This window comes from Hemitrygon akajei, chromosome 11 (genome assembly GCF_048418815.1).
Source record: "Hemitrygon akajei chromosome 11, sHemAka1.3, whole genome shotgun sequence".
Taxonomy (NCBI): Eukaryota; Metazoa; Chordata; class Chondrichthyes; order Myliobatiformes; family Dasyatidae; genus Hemitrygon; species Hemitrygon akajei.
The window spans coordinates 109,656,858-109,679,299 of NC_133134.1; the positions used below are offsets into that span (position 1 = coordinate 109,656,858).

General features: G+C 41.6%; 1 protein-coding gene across 2 annotated transcripts; it reads right to left on the bottom strand.

The window, feature by feature from the left end:
- Positions 1 to 8,400: 8,400 nt before the first annotated feature.
- On the bottom strand, positions 8,401 to 21,996 carry LOC140735892 (tubulin beta chain-like). 2 transcript variants are annotated; one of them, XM_073061475.1, is made up of 5 exons: positions 21,735 to 21,996; positions 16,454 to 16,562; positions 16,113 to 16,223; positions 12,308 to 12,387; positions 8,401 to 8,904 (listed from the first exon to the last, which is right to left on the bottom strand). In XM_073061475.1, exons 1-5 carry the CDS (start codon positions 21,789 to 21,791, stop codon positions 8,734 to 8,736), a joined length of 528 nt encoding a protein of 175 aa, XP_072917576.1. In that variant the 5' UTR covers positions 21,792 to 21,996; the 3' UTR covers positions 8,401 to 8,733. The 2 variants fall into 2 exon arrangements, with proteins under 2 accessions (XP_072917576.1, XP_072917575.1); XM_073061474.1 differs by lacking the exon at positions 8,401 to 8,904 and having other exon boundaries at positions 10,441 to 12,387; positions 21,735 to 21,821; positions 21,939 to 21,955.
- Positions 21,997 to 22,442: the final 446 nt, after the last annotated feature.

Below are 22,442 nucleotides of genomic sequence, written 5' to 3' on the forward strand. Positions count from 1 at the left end.
CCCTGTCGGTTAGGCCGTGTCTCATGCCACACCAGCTTTGCTGCCACCATGATTAGGAATGGAATTTGTTGATTATTTTCACAGATATGGAAGATACAGTGAAAAACTTGTCTTGCATAATGTCAATGTAGATCAAACCATTACACGGTGTATTGTACAATAATAACAATGCAGAATTAAGTGTAACAGCCACAAAGGGACTGCAGTTCAGATAAACAATAAGATGCAATATAATCACGAGGTATATTGTGAAGTCAATCTTATCATACATAACGTTGAGCCATTCAACCATTATGTAACAGTGGGATGGAAGCCGTCCTTGAGCCTGGCTCACAGGCTTTTATATCATCTACCTGTTGGAAGAAGGGAGAAAAGAGAATGTCCAAGGTAGGAATTTTGATGATGCTGGCCGTTTTACCGAGGCAGCAAGAAGTATAGATACTCCATGAGGGGAGTTTGGTTTCTGTGATGTGCTGAGTTGTGCAACTTTTTAGCTTCTTGGGCCATATGCTGCACAGTTGCCACACCAGGCCATCATGATGATAGGATGCTTCTATGGTGCGTTGCTAAAAATTGTTAAGGGTTGACGGGGACATGCCAAATTTCTTCAGCCTCCTGCTTCCATGGTTGGTGGGGTTTCTCTGTCTGAAGGCAGCTGTCTGCTCTGTCGTCCAGAACTAAAGGTCAAGTCCCAGCCCAGTGGGGCAAAATTTCTATCACTGTCGTTCTAATGATAGCCTTACAATTTCCATCAACAAGTTGGGCCTTCTGGGTGCCGAGCTGACCTGGATGCTCCCTTCTCCAAAAGAGCAGGTGTGCTCCAGTTCCACTGTAGGTGCACGGAGAGCAATACATAGAAATCTCGTTAACTGTGCTTTGGGATCACTTGCTTTCACTCCATTTCTACAGATGGAAGATGTGTATGTTTGATTTGACATGGGGTGGCTATTGCACACCAAGAACTGCACGGTTTTGTGTTAGTCCAGTGACAAGGAGGCCCAAGACAAGGTTGAAATGGCTAGGCCAGCCAAAGGTGTGTGCAAAACAGGCAAACAAGGTGGATAATTTACAATGCAAAGTCAAGTCAATTAAGGTGATCCTACTGAAGGTTCTTTAACTAAGAGTTGTATTTCAAGGTTGTTGATTGTTAAGTTCTATGCTCTTTCCTTCATAATGTACTGGAGGGGACTCTGAGATGTTGCTAACAAGGGAACTAACATCAAAACAGATCCAACAGAAGGAGTTCTGTTTACTTTCAATCATTGGTGTGATCTTCCCTGTTGCCGGTAAGTTGGTCTAAATGTATGGTTGTTCATCCATTCCATTCCCAACAAGCAGTGTACAGTCTGGGCTTCTTGTCAGGTTGAAAATACTCCTCCCAATTTAAGAAGCTGCATGGCTCGGTGTTCAAGCAGAGAGCTGGGAGCATTTTGTATGAATCAGTTCTGAGACTTTCATTGATGCTACAAGGAAGTTCCATTTAAGTTCCTGTCAATGAGTCATTGTGATTGGTAAGAGTTTCATTGTCACTAAATCTCAACAGAGCTTCATGTGATTCCCATAATGAAGTTCACTCTTCACGTACTTTGTTTATTTAGCCCATCTTCCAAATCCGTGGTGTGACAAAGTCTACAGCAGTAGGTGGAATGGTGGCTTGGGTACAGACTGGGATGAACCATATGGCGGTAAGACTCATCTTTAAAGCCTGTTCAGAGAGGGTTTCTCTGATGTAACTCTCGCTTTGGCTAGTGGCTTAATATAGGAGATGATAGCCTCCTGGCCTGGCCAAACTTAAGAAATCTCGTTTGTGTGGATGCTGCGCAATGTGTCCCGTTATAAATCAGTACCACAAAATAACAAACAGTACACACAACAAACAGTAACAAACATGCGATTAAACAACTGAGCTTTATCATTCTTAATTTGACCATATGGTTAGTAAAGAAAACAAAAAAAGAAAAGGGGCCCATTTTCATGAAACAGTCTAATACACAATGTTGGAGCTCACTGATAAGGCCGTTCATTCACCATCGACCTCCTCCGATTGTTGCTGACCTTCAGACCCTTGCTCCAACTCCACTCCGTCCGAGGTCTACCAACTCTCTCCATTCGCATCTTCTCTCCCCAGCAAAAGACCGTGAATTCCCAGCTCCCAGACACGTAAGAAAGAGCAACAACCCATTCATTGGCTAGCATGCCCCATTATCTCCAGTCATAACCCAAACATTGCTGCTACAGAGAAACCATTACCTTAGCAGTGGAACATTACAGAGAAGCCATTACATTAGCAGTGAAACCTTACAGCGTGTTACACTTAATTGGCACCAACTGATGTCCACTTCTGTATCTCCATCAACTATGGGTCAGGCAGCAAGTGTGCCCTGCAAGCATAAGTGCTATACCTGTCCCTACACCTCCTCTCTTACCACAATTCAGGGCCCCAAACAGTCCTTCCAGGTGAGGCAACACTTCACTTGTGAGTCTGTTGGGGTCATCTATTGCATCTGGTGCTCCTGGTGCAGCCTCCTCTACATCGGTGAGACCTGACGCAGATTGGGGGTCCGCTTCATCGAACACCTCCACTCTGTCCACCACAACAGACAGGATCTCCCGGTTGCCACCCACTTCAACTCTGCTTCACATTCCCATTCGGATATGTCCATACATGGCCTCCTCTACTGCCATGATGAGGTCAAACTCAGGTTGGAGGAGCAACACCTCATATACAGCCTGGGTAGCCTCCAGCCCCTTGGTATGAACATCGAATTCTCCAACTTCCGGTAATTCCCTCCCTCTCCCTTCTACCATCCCACTTTCACTCTGCCTCCTCTTCTAGCTGTCTATCACCTCTCTCATGACTCTGCCTTCTTCTACTATCCATAGTGATTTCCCCTTTCATTCCTTCTTCACCTCTCCAGCCTATCCCCTCCCTGCTTCCCCTCCCCCACCCCTTGATCTTTCCTCTGATTGGTTTTTCACCTGGCACCTTCCACCCTCCCCCCACCTTCTTTAGGCCCCTGCCCCCTCCTTCTTCAATCCTGACGAAGGGTCTCAGCCCGAAACATTGACTGCTCCTTTCAACGGATGCTGCCCGACCTGCTGAGTTCATCCAGCTTGTTTGTACGTCTTGATGTGTGCGCTGGTATTGGAACACAGGAATAAAGAACATGAAATCCAATTCAGTCAATTGGCTTTGAGATGCCAGAAATGGCCGGGAGTGAAAATGAAACTACTGAACAACCTCAGCAAGTTAGATACTACAAAGAGTTTGAAGGTATCAGCAGTCATGTTGAATGTTATAATAAAAAATGCAGTACATCACTTTGTATAGATCTCCAGTCAAAGAAACACATCCACCACCACCCTCTGCTTCTTAACACCCAGCCAATCACCAGCAAGGCTCAGAGCCCATGGGTCTTAACCTTCTGTACTAGCCTACCATACCGGTCCTTGTCAAATGTCTTACTCCTGTATAACAACAGTGACTTCACAACTACCTCGATAGCTGTAAAATGTTTTGGAATATATAAGATTACAGAGTTTACCAATAAATCTTAGGTATTGTTTTTTCATAGTGAAAGGTCTGGAAAGATCTTGGTTAAGATCTTTCACGTGGTTACAGCAGGTAATTTAAGATTACATCATATGAGTTTGTAAAGCTGTTTTTTTTAGTTTAGTAAACACGAGGAAATCTGCAGATGCTGGAAATTCAAGCAGCACACATAAAATGCTGGTGGAACACAGCAGGCCAGGCAACATCTATAGGGAGAAGCGCTGTCGACGTTTCGGGCCGAGACCCTTCGTCAGGACTATCTGAAAGGGAAGATAGTAAGAGATTTGAAAGTAGGAGGGGGAGGGGAAAATGCGAAATGATAGGAGAAGACCGGAGGGGGTGGGGTGAAGCTGAGAGCCAGAAAGGTGATTGGCAAAAGGGATACAGAGCTGGAGAAGGGAAAGGATCATGGAACGGGAGGGCTCGGGAGAAAGAAAGGGAGTGGGGGGGCAACAGAGGGAGATGGAGAACAGGCAGAGTGATGGGCAGAGAGAGAAAGAAAAAAAGGGAGGTGGGGGAAAAAACAAAAAAAACCTAAATATATTAGGGATGGGGTAAGAAGGGGAGGAGGGGCATTAACGGAAGTTAGAGAAGTCAATGTTCATGCCATCATTAAATTCACTACTGCGAAACCTGATGGCATGAACATTGACTTCTCTAACTTCCGTTAATGCCCCTCCTCCCCTTCTTAATTTTTCAATGAACTAATTCAAAGTTCAAAGTAAATTTATTATCAAAGTATGTATATCGTATACAACCTTGAGATTCATCTTCGTTACCTTTGGATAAGGATCAGAAAAATGGTACGAGGACTTCTGTTATAAAAACATATTAATATACAATGGCATGTGAACATCTGTCTGAGAGAAATTCAGTTGTAATACTTAGAGATCTTTATGCATATATCCACTCATGCTTAGAATACAATAGTGTTCTACAGCATAGAAATATCTTACCTAGCTATATTAATTCAATTTTCCTCACATTAATTCCATATCTCTTTATGATTTTGTCATTCACTTATTTGTCCAGATGCCTCTAAAATGTTTCTGTCTCCAACATATCTTCTGGTTATTACATTTACTGAAGATACAAGCAAACTGGAGACTTGTAGCACATATTTCTACTGTTTTCTTTAACATGTCATTTTAAAAATATATCTGCATAAAAATAGAAGTGCCAAAACATGAGGGAAGTACAGTCCAACTAATCTCACTTCTTACTGTAATATCTACATCTACCAATAGAAGTCATCCTGCAAATAGAGAGAAGGGTGGCATGGTACCACAATAACAACCTTTCCCTTTATGTTAGAAAAACAAAAAAACTTAAGTCATTAACTTCAGGAAGATGGTGGGACGAGGAATGAGGTGCAGTGCCCAAGCTCCTGTTTACATCAATGGCACTGAAGTCCAGAGAATTAAGAGCTTCAAGTTCCTAGTCAAGTGCCTGTCCTAGTCTAATCATGTAGATGCCATGGCCAAGAACGCTCACCAATGCCTCTACTTCCTCAGCAGGCTAAAGGAATTTTTACTGATGCACCATAGAAAGCAAACTATCAGATGTATCAAAGCTTAATATGGCAACTGCTCTGTCCAAGACTACGAAGCTGCAGAAAGTTGTAGACACAGCTCAGCGCATCATTGAAATCAGTGTCTCCTCCTTGGACTCTGTCTATACTTCTCACTGGTTCAGCAAAGTAACTAATATAATCAAAAACTCTACCCAACCCTAACATTCTCTCCCCTCCCCCCTCCCATTATTGGCCAGAAGATATAAGACTGAAAGCACGTACTATCAGGCTCAAGGAGTTTCTCTCCTGCCGTTATAATACTACTGAGCGGTCCCTTCGTTTGATAAGATGGGCTCTTAACCTCACAATCTATCTTTATTATGACCTTGTCCCTTATCTGCCTACACAGTGCTTAACTTTCTATGTAACTACATTGTTATTGTTCTTCCCTTTACTACCTCGTGTATTTACGTAATGAAATGATCTGTAAACAGATGAAATGCAAGAACATTTTCATTGTACCTCTGCAAGATAATAATAAACCAATTTACCAATCTTCCTACTGTCACCCTTAGATCAGATAACAGCACCGTCTTGGGATTGAAGGTCATTCCACTAGTCCAACTAGGTTATATGCTCATCCTCTCAAAAGAACAAGTTCCTTTGGAGCAAAGGAACAAGTTGTGGGTTTTTTTGCATAAACCCTGAATTTTAATTGGGTTTTCCTCCAACTTCATAATCAATGTTTGACATTGATAAAGTTCAACTTATTTTATTTATTGAAGTCTAATTAGAACACTACAGCACAGTACAGGCCCTTCAGCCCTCCATGTTGTGCCGACCCATATAATCTTTTAAAAAAAGTACTAAACCCACACTACCCCATAACCCTCCATTTTTCTTTCATCCATGTGCCTGTCCAAGAGGTTCTTAAATACACCTAATGTTTTAGCCTCCACGACCATCCCTGGCAAGTCATTCCAGGCACTGACAACCCTCTGTGTAAAAAACTTACCCCTGATGTCTCCCCTAAACTTCCCTCCCTTAATTTTGTACATATGCCCTCTGGTGTTTGCTATTGGTGCCCTGGGAAACAGGCACTGACTATCCACCCTATCTATGCCTCTCATGATCTTGTAGACCTCTATCAAGTCCCCTCTCATTCTTCTACACTCCAAAGAGAAAAGTCCCAGCTCTGCTAACCTTGCTTCATATGACTTGTTCTTCAAACCAGGCAACATCCTGGTAAATCTCCTCTGCACCCTCTCCATTGCTTCCACATCCTTCCTGTAATGAGGTGACCAGAATTGAACACAATACTCTAAGTGCGGTCTCACCAGAGATTTGTAGAGTTGCAACATGACCTAATATTTGACACAGAACAAGACCATGTCACATTCCTGAACTTATGTAGTTATGCAGAAACAATGCAGAGTCAATATAATCTCAGGAGCACGGAGGCAGGACAGGTTCAGGAATTGAAGTACCTGGGTGCATCAGCACAAATCTTTGAATAAGACAAGGCACGTTAAGAAAGCGTGTCAAATAATGACATTGTAATAGGGGCATTTAACTGAGCTTTTGTGGATCTGTCAACTGGCCATTCAAATGTGTCCTGAATGTCAACTAGTCAAGGCTGATTTATACGCAAGTGGCCTACGCCGTTGTGAGCATTTATACCTGTGTGTTGCTCTGCAATTCACTGCCAAAACGCTAGTTGGCGGTGGGGTTTCTATGCCACTGTGTTGAGTTTCTTTGTGTACTTCAAACAATGGCGACTACTGAGCGCATCATGTTGGAGCTGGAGCTAGTAGATGTTGAATGAGAGTTACTTTTATTGAAATTACTGCAACGCAGCAGAGAGAGAAAGCGTCGGAGGAGATGGTGTGTACGACCATTGAATGGATTGAGGCAGAAGGAGGGTGAATCTTCTGTGCTTGACCAGTCACTGAGAGACAGGGATGAGGAAATGCATTTCAAATATTCCTGGATGTCGGCAGGTAGATTTGAAGATTTGGTTCATCCATTTATTTCGCATCAGTGTACGCATAGTATGCCTATAGACATTACTCAGAGACTGGCAATCACCATTCGAGTTTTAGCTTCAGGTGGAAGTTAACAGGCTGTAGCAGCTAGTTACAAACTGGCGTCAAGCACAGTGTCCTCCATAATTTCGGAGGTCTGTATAGCTTTAGGGAAAGCATTGCAGCCGGAGTTCCTTCCCTGCCCTTCAGTCGCCCAATGGGAAGCTATTGCAGCTGATTTTTGGCAACTGTGGAACTTTCCGAACTGTGTCGGCAGCACAGACGGAAAACCCGTGAACATCAAGGCACCGCCGCATGCCGGGAGCAACTATTACGAGGGTGCACACTCTATTGTCCTGATGGCTACCTGCGACACCAGATATCAGTTTACCATGGTGGATGTAGGGGGATATGGACAGGAAAGTGACGGGGGCATCTTAAAGGCGAACAGATAAGGTTCTATGCTGCTTGAACACAAACAAACTGAACCTTCCCCCACCAGCCAATCTTCCTGGAACAGGAGTCAAAGTCCCGCATGTAATCGTTGTTGATGCTGCGTTCCCCCTACACAGCAATCTCATGCGGCCCTTTGCAGGCATATCACAGACACTGAGTTCAATGGAAATTGATTTCATGTAATAGTGCTTGCTTTGTGTGACTTTATATATGTACTCCCCTAAATGTTTGTAGTGATCACAGCTACATTGCCACATAATGATTTCCTATTCATTAATCTCTATATTTTATGTTTTACGTTTTGCTAAATAGGGATGAACATGACCATGGAAAAGCAGATGTATAACTACCGTCACTCCACTGCCAGGCGGGTGATTGAGAACACATTTGGCATTTTGGTGGCAAGGTGGAGAATCCTCAGTCGACCACTGGAATTTCTGCCTGACAAAGCAGTGAACATTGTCAAAGCTTGTATCGCTTTACACAACCTCCTGGCCTACACTGATGAAGTCAACACTCCTGTGAGCAGATACATCCCTGCTGACTTTGCAGACTCAGATGCTACAGGGTCACCTCAGCCAGGCGAGTGGCGAAGAGTGGTGGCAGGGGACACGAATGTCTTGGAACCTCTAGATCCTCATTACCTTTCAAGGTGCCATTCCACCAGAGCTGCCACTGGTGTACGGAATGACCTGATGGCCTTCTTTCAATCACCTATGCAATTTTGCCCTTGCAGAACAACAGTGTGTCGTGGCCAACTTAATCAGTAAATTGTAAGGACATAAAATAAATGAGCCTATAAATAACATGTGGCTGTTTGAATAAAAAAAGGACCTGGTATAAAATGAAGTTGTTATTTATTTTCAGTAACATGCACAATATTATACAAGGTGCAAAGTTGTAAAGCACTGAAAATTACACAGTTTAGTGCCCAAATATAAGTGTGGAAAATGTATAGTGTAGGAACTTACAAAATATTACATTAATTAAATATCAAAATATGCAATCGTTCATTGTTTCTGCTTCTGCTGTTTGTAGAGATGGAACATTGCCTGTGACCTCTGCTCCTCTGGCAGCCTCACAGCATGTCTGCAACTGTTTCCCCAAACCTGAAGAGCTCATCATTTTCTTGCAACAGTCTATGTTGCAGTTCCGCCCTCTGTTCATCCAACTGGGCGAGACCTGCTTCAGAAACCAGTCATCATGTTCTTTCCTCTTCTTCTGTGCCATCCTTGGGTGGGGGACAGAGGAGATGTCTCACTACTTGATGATTCTGCACGTGAAAATGGAATGCCGGGTGGCTGGTTTTCCTCAGCAACTGAAGTGGTGGACAGCCCTGAGGTCGAATCATTTCCATCCTGCGATTATGAAAGAAATTGCAAATAGTTTAAGTTACTCTTTGTAATTATACATACAGGTAATATATGCATTCAGTGTTTGTACACGGATTGGCAGAGCTATGAAAATGAGAAAACAGCATATGGCTACATTGGCAGAATACTGGTTATTGTGTTTGCATCATTAGCAAGCCAGATACAATTACAGCCTATTACATATTACATTTTTGTTTTACAGAAGCATTATCTTTGTGCAAATCAATATTCAGTGTTTACAACTAGACAGTATTGCTAGCTTGCTCGCTAGCCTAAACACTTACTACAACATAGAAATTTATGATACAAAGAACATATTATATATACCTTGTTGTCGTCATAATTTGACTTTGTTTCCCGGTGCTTAATATGTGGTGCCAGCCAGGAAAGAAGCAAATAAAACGCGGGCACTTTTTTATGCCTGGGTCCCCGCTCTTCTTGCGAGTCTTTTCTGGACATGCACATACTTGTCCCTCAAGTTTTTCCATTTCTTTGTTCATTCTGTGACATCCAAACTGATGTTTGTGGAAATTTCCTTCCACGAATTTAATGCCATTTGGCAGTCTTTATAGTATGGCGACAAAGAGTCGTACAAATGTACATATTTTCTGACTCAATTAACGTCTCCTTGGTTTGGTCCATTTTCCAAATCACGTTCTTCTTCTCTCTCAATTTGAAAATGGTGGAGAAGCAACCGGAAATGCGTAGGAGGAAATGCGATGCTACCAAGCGGACCAATCACAGTTGTTGCAGTCTGCGTCGCTGCGACGCGTGGTTACATTTTTGGAGAGGTGCGCATTAGGCTACAGCATAGGGTATGCAGCTATGCCGTACCTATGGCGTAGATTCGACGCAGAAGTATAAATCAGCCTTTACATAGCAGTACACATTACTACTGTCATTGGGGTGAAGGGAGGTGCAATTAATGAATAGAATAAACCCAGCCTCTGAAATTACTGGAAAAAAAATGACTACCAGCTAAGCCACATTCCCTGGATTAATCAGCTGTTAAATGTGTCAATGTTTAAAACCTATTGAAAAGTAAAGTGATTAATGTATAAAAATTAAAACACTTAATGATTAATGTATAAAAATTAAAATGCATAAAAGCAATTAAAAATGAAACATAATTCATCAAAAGAAAATTATATATTACTTTTGCCCCTCAGTTTTAATGTTGTTCCTGTGCCTGCTGCTTTTGCACTGTTTAGACGGCCATGATGAGTCCAGTTTTAGAGTGTAGTTAATATAAGGCTGGTGAAGATTAGCAAAGAAATTTAGTTCTTCTGTGTTCGTGTGCATGTGGGGAGGAATTGTGAACAATTTGTTTTTATTTGCTGGGACGTATGATACGGGGATTCATAATTCCCGATTCTCATTTGATGCAAAACGTAACAAATGCAATCCCATCTCTCGCCACTTCTCCATCCTTCCTCCATTTAGCTTTAGACTTGGCAAGAGTAATGTGTGGTTGCAGTATTCAGCTGTAATCAGTTATTGGATGAAATAAAAACAGGAAAAGAGTATTTTACTGATTTATTAGCATGGCAGAAAGACAAAGTTAGATTTGCATGCAATACAGAGAATGACCAAATTCAAAAAGAGCCATGTTTGCCTGCTGAGGCCGAGCAATTCACAGAAGTGAAAATCACCTTTCATGGGCCCATTTCTGCATTTCAGTCAACGCAACACTACCAGACCGCGATACTCACTAATAAACAGTTCATGGTACTACACCTCTAGGAAAAATTATGTCTATTAAATAGTTTCATTATAAACAAACTCTTGACTACTTCAAAGCCTGAGTGCCCCAGTTTAGTATTCTCACATTATCTCAGTAAAAAAAGTGAATGATATTTCTAAAGACTCTGCAGGAGGTTTTTTTTTAATGCCCCTGTCTTTCTTTATAACAAATATTGAGCAAAGCTCACCCTGACCTTTTTCCAGTTGACAACATTGTTCCCACTTTTGGGAAGTTGTTTTACTGTAAAATCTGGAAGAGTGCATAAGGCCATAATGTCAGCACCAAAGCTGAAAAAGGTTAAATTTATATTTAAAATCATACATGTAATACTCTAAAATCTATTAGACATAAAAAAAAGTTAAAATAGCTTCAGAAGTGTTTCAGGCTCGTTCATGAAGGAGGCAATACTTTTTGGAAAGTCTTGGTTTAATAATTTAGCATAATGGGGCAATGCTGATTTAGAACTACAGAACATGTTAAATCACACGCGTACACACAAACACACGTACAATCTTCAAAAGAGATCCAATTTTCACAGTACTGTCAATATCACAGTATCTGGATTAAAAGGTTGGCAAATTACGCAGAATTCAACACCGATTCAGAAAAATGACTTGCTTGGCAACCTTCTGTTGCAGCTTCTTAAAGATTCCTTTCAATTTATGCTTCATCATTTTCACCTTCTTCTTCTTCAAACTCTTCCTGCTCATCTGCAGTGGCATCCTGGTATTGTTGGTACTCAGATACCAGGTCATTCATGTTGCTTTCAGCCTCGGTGAACTCCATCTCATCCATACCCTCACCTGTGTACCAGTGCAAGAAGGCCTTCCTGCGGAACATGGCAGTGAACTGATCCGAAATGCGTTTGAACAACTCCTGGATAGCGGTGCTATTGCCAATGAAGGTGGAGGACATCTTGAGGTTCCTTGGTGGGATGTCGCAGACAGCTGTTTTAACGTTGTTGGGAATCCACTCCACGAAGTAGCTGCTGTTCTTGTTCTGGACGTTGAGCATCTGCTCGTCCACTTCCTTCATGGACATTCGGCCTCGGAAGATGGCGGCAACAGTCAAGTACCGTCCGTGCCTCGGGTCGCACGCTGCCATCATGTTTTTAGCATCAAACATTTGCTGAGTAAGCTCTGGCACCGTCAGTGCTCTATAATTCTGGCTACCACGGCTGGTAAGTGGGGCGAAGCCTGGCATAAAGAAATGTAACCGAGGGAAGGGCACCATATTAACTGCAAGCTTGCGAAGGTCAGCATTGAGTTGTCCAGGGAAGCGAAGGCAGGTGGTGACTCCGCTCATGGTGGCGGAAACCAAGTGATTGAGATCTCCATAAGTGGGAGTGGTCAACTTCATGGTACGAAAGCAGATATCATAAAGGGCTTCATTGTCAATGCAGTAGGTCTCGTCTGTATTCTCTACCAGCTGGTGCACAGAGAGGGTCGCATTGTATGGCTCCACTACTGTGTCTGAAACTTTAGGAGAGGGCATGACACTGAAGGTGTTCATGATACGGTCAGGGTATTCCTCACGGATCTTGCTGATGAGGAGGGTGCCCATTCCTGAGCCAGTACCACCACCCAGAGAGTGAGTGAGTTGGAATCCCTGTAAACAGTCACAACTCTCCGACTCCTTCCTTACAGCATCAAGTACTGCGTCTACCAGTTCCGCTCCTTCTGTGTAGTGACCCTTGGCCCAGTTATTTCCAGCTCCACTTTGACCTGGAAGAAACAATACCTCAGACCTTAGAGAACAATTGACTTGCAGTATGTACTCCAAAGCTAATCTATGCAAAGCCACAATATTATTTCTCTGATTGAGAGAAAACAACTGTATTTTAGAAAGAAGAATTACACCCCAAAAGGATACTATACTGCACATATTGATTAGACAAAGATTCAGTTTGAATATAATAATTTCCCTACAGAAAACCCTTCACATATGATAATTTGTACTTCATTCCCCGCAACAATGCAGCATTATTGCCTATTTAAAAAATACATCCCTACAGTATACTTCCGCTGAGAGTCAAATCAGTTCATAAGACAAGGACTGTTAAAAACAGTGTCAAATAAGTATTTCCATTAGTTTATTTTCTTCATTACGGTTTTCCTAAAGGAACAAACCCAAGCTGTAGGGTAGCTTCATAGGTACCAGCTGTCACTTCTAAACAACAGGAAATTGAAAAGAACTACATTTCCCACCCCACCTCAAAAAAGAGACCTCAGGTAAATGATACCCCTACTTAAATCTACAACCTCACTGTTTGCATCTGGCAAGAAGAGAGTACACCAGGGATTTCTGATGCTGCAGTTGTGACCATCTTCAAGAAAGGAAGAAGGTTCAGTTGTGTTAAGAGGAGGCGCTGAGAAATTCACACCAGGGTTCTGAGATATCTCTTGCTCAGTGGCTCAAGAGCTGCTGTCTGAATTGGCCAGTGGTCATGGTCCAAAGCCACAACAAAAGATATATGAGGCCACACCAACCATGATAAATGGCCATTTTCAGCCTCACTAAAGCACATTCTCCTCAAATTTAGTTGCACAAAAATCTATTTTCATTTTACATTTGCCCCATGACTGCCTGCAAACCATGATGCTAATTAACAGTCTATAACACAGCACTGTCAGTGAAGACTGATATAAAACAAGACCCTCATAGAATCATAGAACATTACAGTACAGAAACAGGCCTTTCCGCTCATCTAGTCCATGCCCAACTACTAATCTGCCTAGTTCCATTTGACCCAAAACTTTTCTAGAGTTTTTCACCACAATGTTCCATCACAACTCCAACCAACTTCCTGTGGGACTCGAGCTAATCTTCACAACTTACTTGAATACAGTTTACGCAGACTAATCTCCAGGATCTCAGTAGCTGAGCTGCAACATGCAAGTGATGCCTAGTTTTGCAAACAATCCAGACAAACTCCAAACTATCTCAATTCATTCACTGAAGCTTATTGGCCTTAGTCAATATTGTCAAAACAGCAGGTCCTCTACCAACCTGCCCACTGTGTAACACTGCCCTCTGTCATTAAGGTTCCTGGAAAAGATGGACCACATCTGATGCCTTGGCAAAATTGGACTGATGAAATTCACTGTTGATTTTGTTTAATTGACAAAGAGCACTTAGAGATCAAGGCCTCAGACCAGGTACAACACTTAAGATCTACAACACAGCGGTGATCCCTACTCTACATTTCTGGGGACTGGACGACCTATGACAGGTGTCTCAGGGCACTTGAAATGTACCACTGATACCTTTCCTGAAAAATCCATCAAATTCATTGGAAGGATGTGAACCAAATGAGCATTCTGTCCCAGGTCAAATCCCCAGCAGTGAGAATATAATTATAATCAAGTCTTACTAACTTGATTGAGTTTTTTGAAAGGGTGATTGATGAAGGTAAAGCTGTGGATGTTGCCTACGTGGTTTTTTGGTAAGGCATTTGACAAGGTCCCTAATGGGAGGCTCATCCAGAAGATTAAGATGCAAGGGATGCATGGCAAATTGGCTGTTTGGGTTCAGAACTGGCTTGCCTATAGAAGACAGAATATTGTGATCGAAGGGACTTACTCTCACTGGAGGTCTGTCATTAGAGGTGTTCTGCATGGATCTGTACTGGGACCTCAGCTGTTTGTGATGTATATAAGTGAACTGGATGAAAATGATATGCAGATGATACAATGATTGGTGGTGTTATGGGTAGCATAGGAAACTGGCGAAGAATACAACAGGATATAGATCAATTGCAGATATGGGTGGAGAAATGGCAGATGGAGTTTAACCCAGCCAAATGTGAAGTGTTGCCCCTTGGTAGGTCAATTGGAAAGATACAGTACACTGTTAAAAGCAAGATCATTAACAGTGTTGATGAGCAGAGGGATCTTGTGGTCCAAGTTCACAGCTCCCTGAAAGTGTCTACACAGATAGACAGATAACTTCTCATCTCTTTTCTCCAGTCCAGTTTTTCGGTCTCAGCCCAAAACATTGACTGTTTACTCTTCTATAGATGCTGCCCAGCTTGCTGAGTTCCTCCAGCATTTTGTGAGCGTTGCTTGGATTTCCAGCATCTGCAGATTTTCTCTTGTATATGATATCTTTATCTTTATTAGTTAAGGCATTCAATTCCAGTCATTCACCTGCATCTGGAGTATTGCATACAATTCTGGTCGCCCCATTGTAGGAAGGACGTCAAGACTTTGAAGCGGGTGTGGAAGATGTTCACCAGGATATTGCCTGGATTAGAGGGCATGAGCTGTAATGAGTGGTTGGACAACCTTGGGATGTTTTCTCTGAAGCGCCAGAGGCCAAGGGAAGATCTGATAGAGGTTTATGAGATTATGACAGACATAGATAGAGTAGACAGACAATACATTTTACCAAGTGTTGAAATGTCTAATTCCAGAGAGCATGCATTTAAGGTGAGGGGGGTAATTTCAAAGGAGATGTGAGGGGCAAGTTTTTTTACTACACAGAGTAGTGGGTGCCTGGAATATGCTGCCTAGGGTGGTGGTAGAGTCAGAAACATTAGAGACGTTTAAGAGATGTTTAGATAGGCACATAAATGGAAGGTTTGTGTAGCAGAAGAGATTATCTGGTTAAGCCATTTGAATTCAAATTTAATTGGTTCAGCACAAAGTTACGGACCAAAGGGTTTGTTCCTGTCCTATACTGTTGAATGTCCTATGTTATAACACAGATGATAATATTGGAAATGTCACGTTATCTGCACATCCAACAGCAGATTCCACAAACACACACACTATTCTCAGAGGAAGAGATTATTAAGCAGACAGAAAAAAGATACAAGGATGTGCTCAATGCCACCTTGAAGAATGCAGCATCCTCACCGACTCCTAGAAGTCTCCGGTTCTTGACTGCCCAATAGAGGAGGTACATTTAGCCTGGCACTGAGAACCTCAGGTCCATAAATCGGGCACAGAGAAGCCCAATGCAAAGACTGCCTCACAAACTACCCACTGGCCTGCTGCATCAGGCACCACCTGTATCATCTGTGCAAAGGTTTATAGTTTCCTCGTTAGTTTTTCCAGCTATTTCAGAACACACTAAACCAGAATAGAAGAAGCAAGCCATCTTTAATGTTGAGGGGACTGCTTAAGAAAAAGAATGTTTCTTATCGATTCCTCACACGTATGGCCATTCTTCCAGTCCAGGATTAGGAAACATTGGCAGACACCACAAAGCTTTACCAAATATCCTCCAAGTGTACACTTGCCAGAGCAACTCAGTTGTGAATTGGAAGAGATGTTAGCCTGCCTTCTTTTTCCCCTTTTTTACCTCAGAAGTACTTCCAAGGTTAACAGACCAAAGATCTAAACCAATTCCCTAACATGAATCAGTGTTAATATCTGATATAATCTGCTCATCTCAACAGAATAATCACTCTGATTTTGCAATTAGAAAAACATTGTCCCCCTACCAAATACAAAGTTATCTGGTCTAAATATCTGTCCATATGGACCAGATCTGACGGAATCCATGGTACCAGGTTCCAAGTCCACCAGAATCGCACGGGGAACATATTTGTCACCTGGAAAAGGCCCAAACAACAGTAATATTAGAGCAAACACACAGATTGGAAATACACAGAAGTACAAAATGAAGAAACCTTCCATAGAAAGGGGAAAGATGCATTTGAATAAATATTTTTGGATTATACCAAAAAAAATTTCAGTATAGATTCCTAGGTTGTACAATGGAAAATAGGCTATCCAGAGACACAGACATCATGAAATTTCTGAAAACATAGTAACTCCTTACCAGCTGCTTCATTGTAGTATACATTGATCCTTTCCAGGTGTATGTCACTCCCTCCGCAAGCGCTTCCAGAAGGATCAATTCCGTGTTCATCACTGATCACCTCCCAAAACTATGATACAGATCACAAATTCACTCAAAAACTAGATCTTTCAGTCTTGGTGGAATGCAGACCTTAAACCATCAAATCCTGATGCTGATCAACAAAGAGCCCTCAAACCCAGTCTGCTCAAATACACTCACCAAACAAAAGTGCACAAATCTTATTAGAAAGTTTCAGTTGATCCAGGATTCAGATGTCAACCAGATGTTGTATTAAAAAAAAAACTCAATTCCTGGCTCTGCAGCTGTATACTCCTGAGATTCTGCATTAACCAATCAGAGACAATACGAGCGGTGATTGATAGGTTCGTGGCCTATGGTAGAAGGAGTCAATTTTAGAAAACCTAGCACATTTATTTTTCAACATAGTCCCTTCCTACATTTACACGCTTAGTCCAGCGGTTGTGGAGCATACAGATCTTGGACCTCCAGAAAGTGTCCACAGCAGGGGTGATTGATAAGTTGGTGACCTAAGGTAGAAGGAGATGAGATATACAGCTTTTGTTACATGCATGTGCAGGTCAACTCATTGAGTGATCATGCAGAAAGTTTGAAGTTAATAACTCATCATGGGTGATCAATAAGTTTGTGGCCTAAGGTAGAAGGCGATGAGTTAACTTCAAACTTTCTGCATAATCACCGAAGAGTTGACCTGCACGTGTATGTAACAAGAGTTGTATAACTCATCTCCTTCTCCTTCCTAACTTATCAATCACCCCTGCTGTGGACACTTTCTGGAGGTACAAGATCCGTATGCTCCACGACCGCTGGACTAAGTGTGTAAATGTAGGAGGGGACTATGTTGAAAAATAAATGTGCTAGGTTTTCTAAAATTGACTCCTTCTACCTTAGGCCATTAACTTATCAATCACCCCTCGTAGTTTGAAAAAAATTTGAAAGTTGATTGCTATGGTGTGACACAGTTATTTCCCACCATACCAAAAGATGTTTTCCAAATGTAAATTTGCAAGAGTCAGTTTTATATAAACTGGATTCCAGTTAATTGGAACACATTGGGGTCAGTACATTTTGGCCCAATTAAGTGGTTGTCCCGATTAGTGTAAGTTTCATGAAAATAGTTAAAAAGGTTCAAAAAAGACAAACTACTGTTTAACTGAGTAAATTATGTATTTAAATGAAAAACAGAACAAATTTGAACACTATCAATACTATTACAGTACTATAAAACTGTGTGTTAGTTCCTAATAGTTATCAATGGAGGAATTAATCCAGTGTATGCTGCCATGTTCTTTTGATTGACCATAAATGAACAAAATCTTTGCAGACACCTAGTGTAGATAATGGACTGCCCTTCATCCAATCCTTTCAACGATTTCCTCCTCCAATCTTCATTTTCATTGTAACATTCAAGATGATTGTCGATGTCTTCAAATTCTTTGCAGTTCCTAACTTGTTAAAGTAGTGAAATCATTTCATTTTCACTCCTGGCCATTTCTGGGATCTCCAAAGCCGAATGCCTGGCAATGAGCAAACCACTGAATTGTCTTACTGCTTATTTCCCAGTGACAAAAATCACTGCTTTTTTAACACAAATACATGCAAGCGGTGCTAATTAAAAACTGTTCGTCCTAATTATGACGTAGTGTCTAATGGCTGCAACTGACACAGGTTAGAAACTGGTCTCCTGTCCCAATTAAGTGGTATAGTGTCCCAAATAAACAATCCCAGATATTTTCTCAATTAATTTTTGTTCTTTAAGAGTTGGCCCAATAAATGGCTGCCCTGATTAACTAATGGCCCAATTAACCAGAATCTTTATTGAGCTCTACGTCCTCATGATAAACACATATCAGATACAATTGATAGATGGGAAATCTCAAGGGCTGTGAAGCTTTACAGTTTGGTAGGGAAAGCTTCTGAACCAAAGTTTATGATACCACTGGACAACAGTTTTTTTTTCAAAGATGTTGCTTCCTCAGAATTTTATTTTGTTTACAATAGACCACTTGACGAATATAATTTCAGACTACTTGTATCACCTATGAATTTGGAGAAACAAGAAATTAAATTTTATTAAATATAATGCACTTAATTGCAGTAACTGTGCTGTTGCTTTGCAATTGGTCAACTAAACTAAAAATGTTTTGTTTATGATTTTCATTTGTACTCAGTGTCTCAGGCTTTTCACTTAATAATCAGCCAGCCAGCACTGATGGATTCCAGTTGTCCTGATTCCGTTTCCCCATGACCACAATGTCCTGGTGAAACCTTTCACCATGCTCCTCACTTACAGTGCTGAGATTTGCAGGGAACAAGTCTAAGAGGGAATGCAGAAAATGAATCTTTTGTCACGTTTTGTATGCTTGAAGCGCATTGTCAACCAGCTAGTTTGGTGCTCTGTAATTGCCAAGAAAGTCTTCAACATCTTTGAATGCCTTCCGTGCAACGTTCTCCAGTCCTACTAGAAGTTCTTCAAAATGCCTGTCATTGATGACCAACAAAAATGGCTTCCTTAATCTTAGTATCATTATTCGGACTTGAATTAGGAATTGAAATAACAAATATAGGCGATTTCAAAAATGGTGTGTGAATGGGAGATTTCATGATCAGCCCAAAATAAATAATATACACCCAGAAGTATTCAGAAAGCAAAATTTTTGTTGTCCAGTGTATTTATTTTACAATTGGAAAAGGATTATAGAAAAAAAATCAAAGATTGAGATCGAAATATGATGCCTAAGCTAAGGCATGCAATTTAGACCTTTTAGAAACTGAGTCACTTCTACTTTTTTAAAAAAAGCAAAGAATCCAGATAGGAAAAGTTTAACTTCCAAATGGTGTAAGTGGTGCAAAATAAAAGCCCTAATTTACACGGGAAACCTATCTCTCTGGATGTTTAACATGGGCAGTATGCATAGATCTTGTGGCCTCTTAACTCCAGTCTCTGTAAATGAATCCCACTGACACATCATGCCAATGATCTGTGTGAGTTTTATTGACTTCCAGACTGACACCCTTGTATGTCTCATCTCAGACTATCCCAAACTGATTTCAGATAGATGCTTTATTAAGGTCCAGCTGCTACCAAATGCAAAGAGTATGGGTGTGAATTCTCTAGACGATTAATTCCTTAATATTCCCGATAAAACCAAACTGCAATCTACTGCCACCTAGCTGTAGAGAAACATCAAACGTGTTGCTGGGGCCAACATTTGTAGAATACTGTATGACTGGGATTCTGCATGGCCTTGCCTCTGGAAAGTCAATACAGAGTGAATATCAGTTAAAGTGTAGCAATGATGCTGTGAGGCAGAGATATACCCTAATGCTGTTTTTGAGACTGCTTGCAGAAATAGTGTAATTCATTTTGATGTTTAAATAAAAAATGCGCTGCGTGATGAAAAATCTTGACCTGAAACGTTAACCATCCATTTGCCTCCACAGATGTTGCTTGACCCCTGGGCTCTTCCGGCAGTTTATTTTTTGCTTGATATACGGAACAATTGGTATTAGGTTAATAAATGTGCCACACACATACTACTAGTGCAAGACTATTCTGTATTAACTAGGCTACTGAATGATCTTTCAGTGGAGAATGGGTTTTGCCATTAAACCATTTGTGTCATTTAGAATTTTATCTCAGACACCCAATTAGAAAGAAGGTAGATATATCTTTAAAAGATTGTAAAATTATTATTTTAATATGGTTCGCTGTATCGTCACAGCTGCCTCCCAATTATTACGGTAGTTTCAGTAAGTCACATTCACTTCTTCATGAGGATTTGAGCTAAATTTATTAAACATTGCTCAGTTGGCAAACGTTGGCTGAGTCTCTGTATCTTTAAAAATGTAACAATATAATTAAACCAGCAGATACAGAATTGTTGAAGGACTGGATGCAGATTTCCGAAGAAATGGCAGATGCGGTTTGCATCCATTGCGTTGTTTCAGCGTGTTAAGGAAGCAGTGTTTCAGACTGACAGCACAGGGTTCTGAACAATACAACAGTTGCTCGCAGGCAAGTTTCCGAGATGTCTTAGACGTGTGGGTACGGACTTGATCTGATTTCAAGCGGCAAGCATTAAGAGCGCAGGACATGATAGGCGGGGCGAGGAGTTTGTGAACCCTACCATGGTGGAAGTGTTTTAACCACACCCTCCCGCCGGGCTCGATCTTTTTGCACAATGGGGAAAGCGGCACCTGGGTCACAGAGCTGCATAAAACCCTGATCAGAAGGGTTTTCTCACAGAATCGCCGAGTTTTCCCACACGGGCTTCATGAAACAACAGAACTCAATTCAAATTAAGCACTTGTGGGTGACAGACTGCGCCAACCCCTGTTAGCGAGAGTGCCCACAGCTGCTTTGCAACACGGGGACAGATTGGGAGAGGGCAAGCAAGCGGAGAATGCAAAAGGGAGAATTATTGAATGCCTCATGAGCGGTTAAAATCACATCCCGGGGGCATAATGCGAAACGGGAGACAGCAGGGGCGGTGAGCCTGGACTAACCCAAACCGACCCATTTAAAAAAGAATCAAGAGCACCCGAGCCCGGAAAAAGTCCCTGAATCCGCAATCCTGGAAAACACAATGGATTCGGAAATAATGTTGCATAGGGGAGAAGATAAACAGACATTGTTCGTGATCCGAGCTGCACAAAGCTTTCCTCTGATTCAGGGTCATAACGCTTCAAATAACCTGAGCATTCTGGAACCGTCAGGAACCAGTGCTAAAGGGTTTTATTTTTTAATCGAGTCCCCGTGAGTTTACTTCAAATTGGGTTTGCGCTGGATTCTGATCGAAATTACACCGGATCTTCTTCTGGCATCCAGACAAAGGAACGAAGAGGGAGGGGTACAAAGCTGTCATCCGCGTGGGCGCATGTCCAGCTGCCCTCACATTCAGTCCCAGTTAACAATACCCAAGATTTTCCCCCACTTTGTATTTAATTTCCTTTAAAGAAAACCTCGGAGACAATAGCTGCGATTAAAATGTGCCCAGTAGTATGTTGCTTGCTGGACTGCATCTTAACAGAATTAAATTCCTCCGTTTGAAAAGAATCGGGGAAGGGTGTGGTTTAATTTTCTTTGAGAGAGAAATCCGGTATTTATAACATTTTATAAATTGTAACCTCAGAGTAACTACTACTGATAGAAATTATCGGCATCGTGTATTTATATAAAGATAAATTATATCAGTGTAGTTTCTGTTAAGTTGCCTACCTTGGCTCCGATCTGGTTCCCGCATTGTCCAGCCTGGATGTGCAGAATTTCCCTCATTGTTGTCGCTTTTCCTCTTTGTGGGAGATGCTGCAGGTTAATTTAAGGAAAAAAATGAAGATTATTGTCTCTTTGGCTAATACTGCTGGCGAATATTCTACGTTTGCGGAGCGCTACAAGGCACGGTTTGTTTTAAGTGTAAATTACAGTAGGACTTGCCCAGAGAACAACAGCTCCGCAGCTACCGTCTCACACTAGAGAACCTTTTCCGCTCACTACTTTTATGAAGCTTCCAGACCCAGTGCACTGTGGGAGATATGTCGCCTCCCAGATCCATGAATTGAGTGAGGGGCGTGAAAGCCTTTCTCCTGTGAATTTATGGTGCTGATGTCAGATTAGGAACGTCTGAGGTGGAAATTTGTAGATTACTCCAAATTTATCGAGTGTTGCTACTAAAAGAGGATAGTGATAATCCTGGGATGCAAGAATAAACCTGAAGAATGGAGGTTTTAATGACAAAAAAAAATTAAATGGGCCATTTAATACCTTTTGGTAAGAATAAAGAAACTTAACGTTAAATCAGAGATGGGGTGGAGGCGGACGGACCTGAGCGTGCAGATCAATGTTTAAAGTAAATTTATTATAAAACTACTAGACAGGTATGTGGAGGAATTTAAGGTGGGGGGGTTATATGGGAGGCAGGGTTTAAGG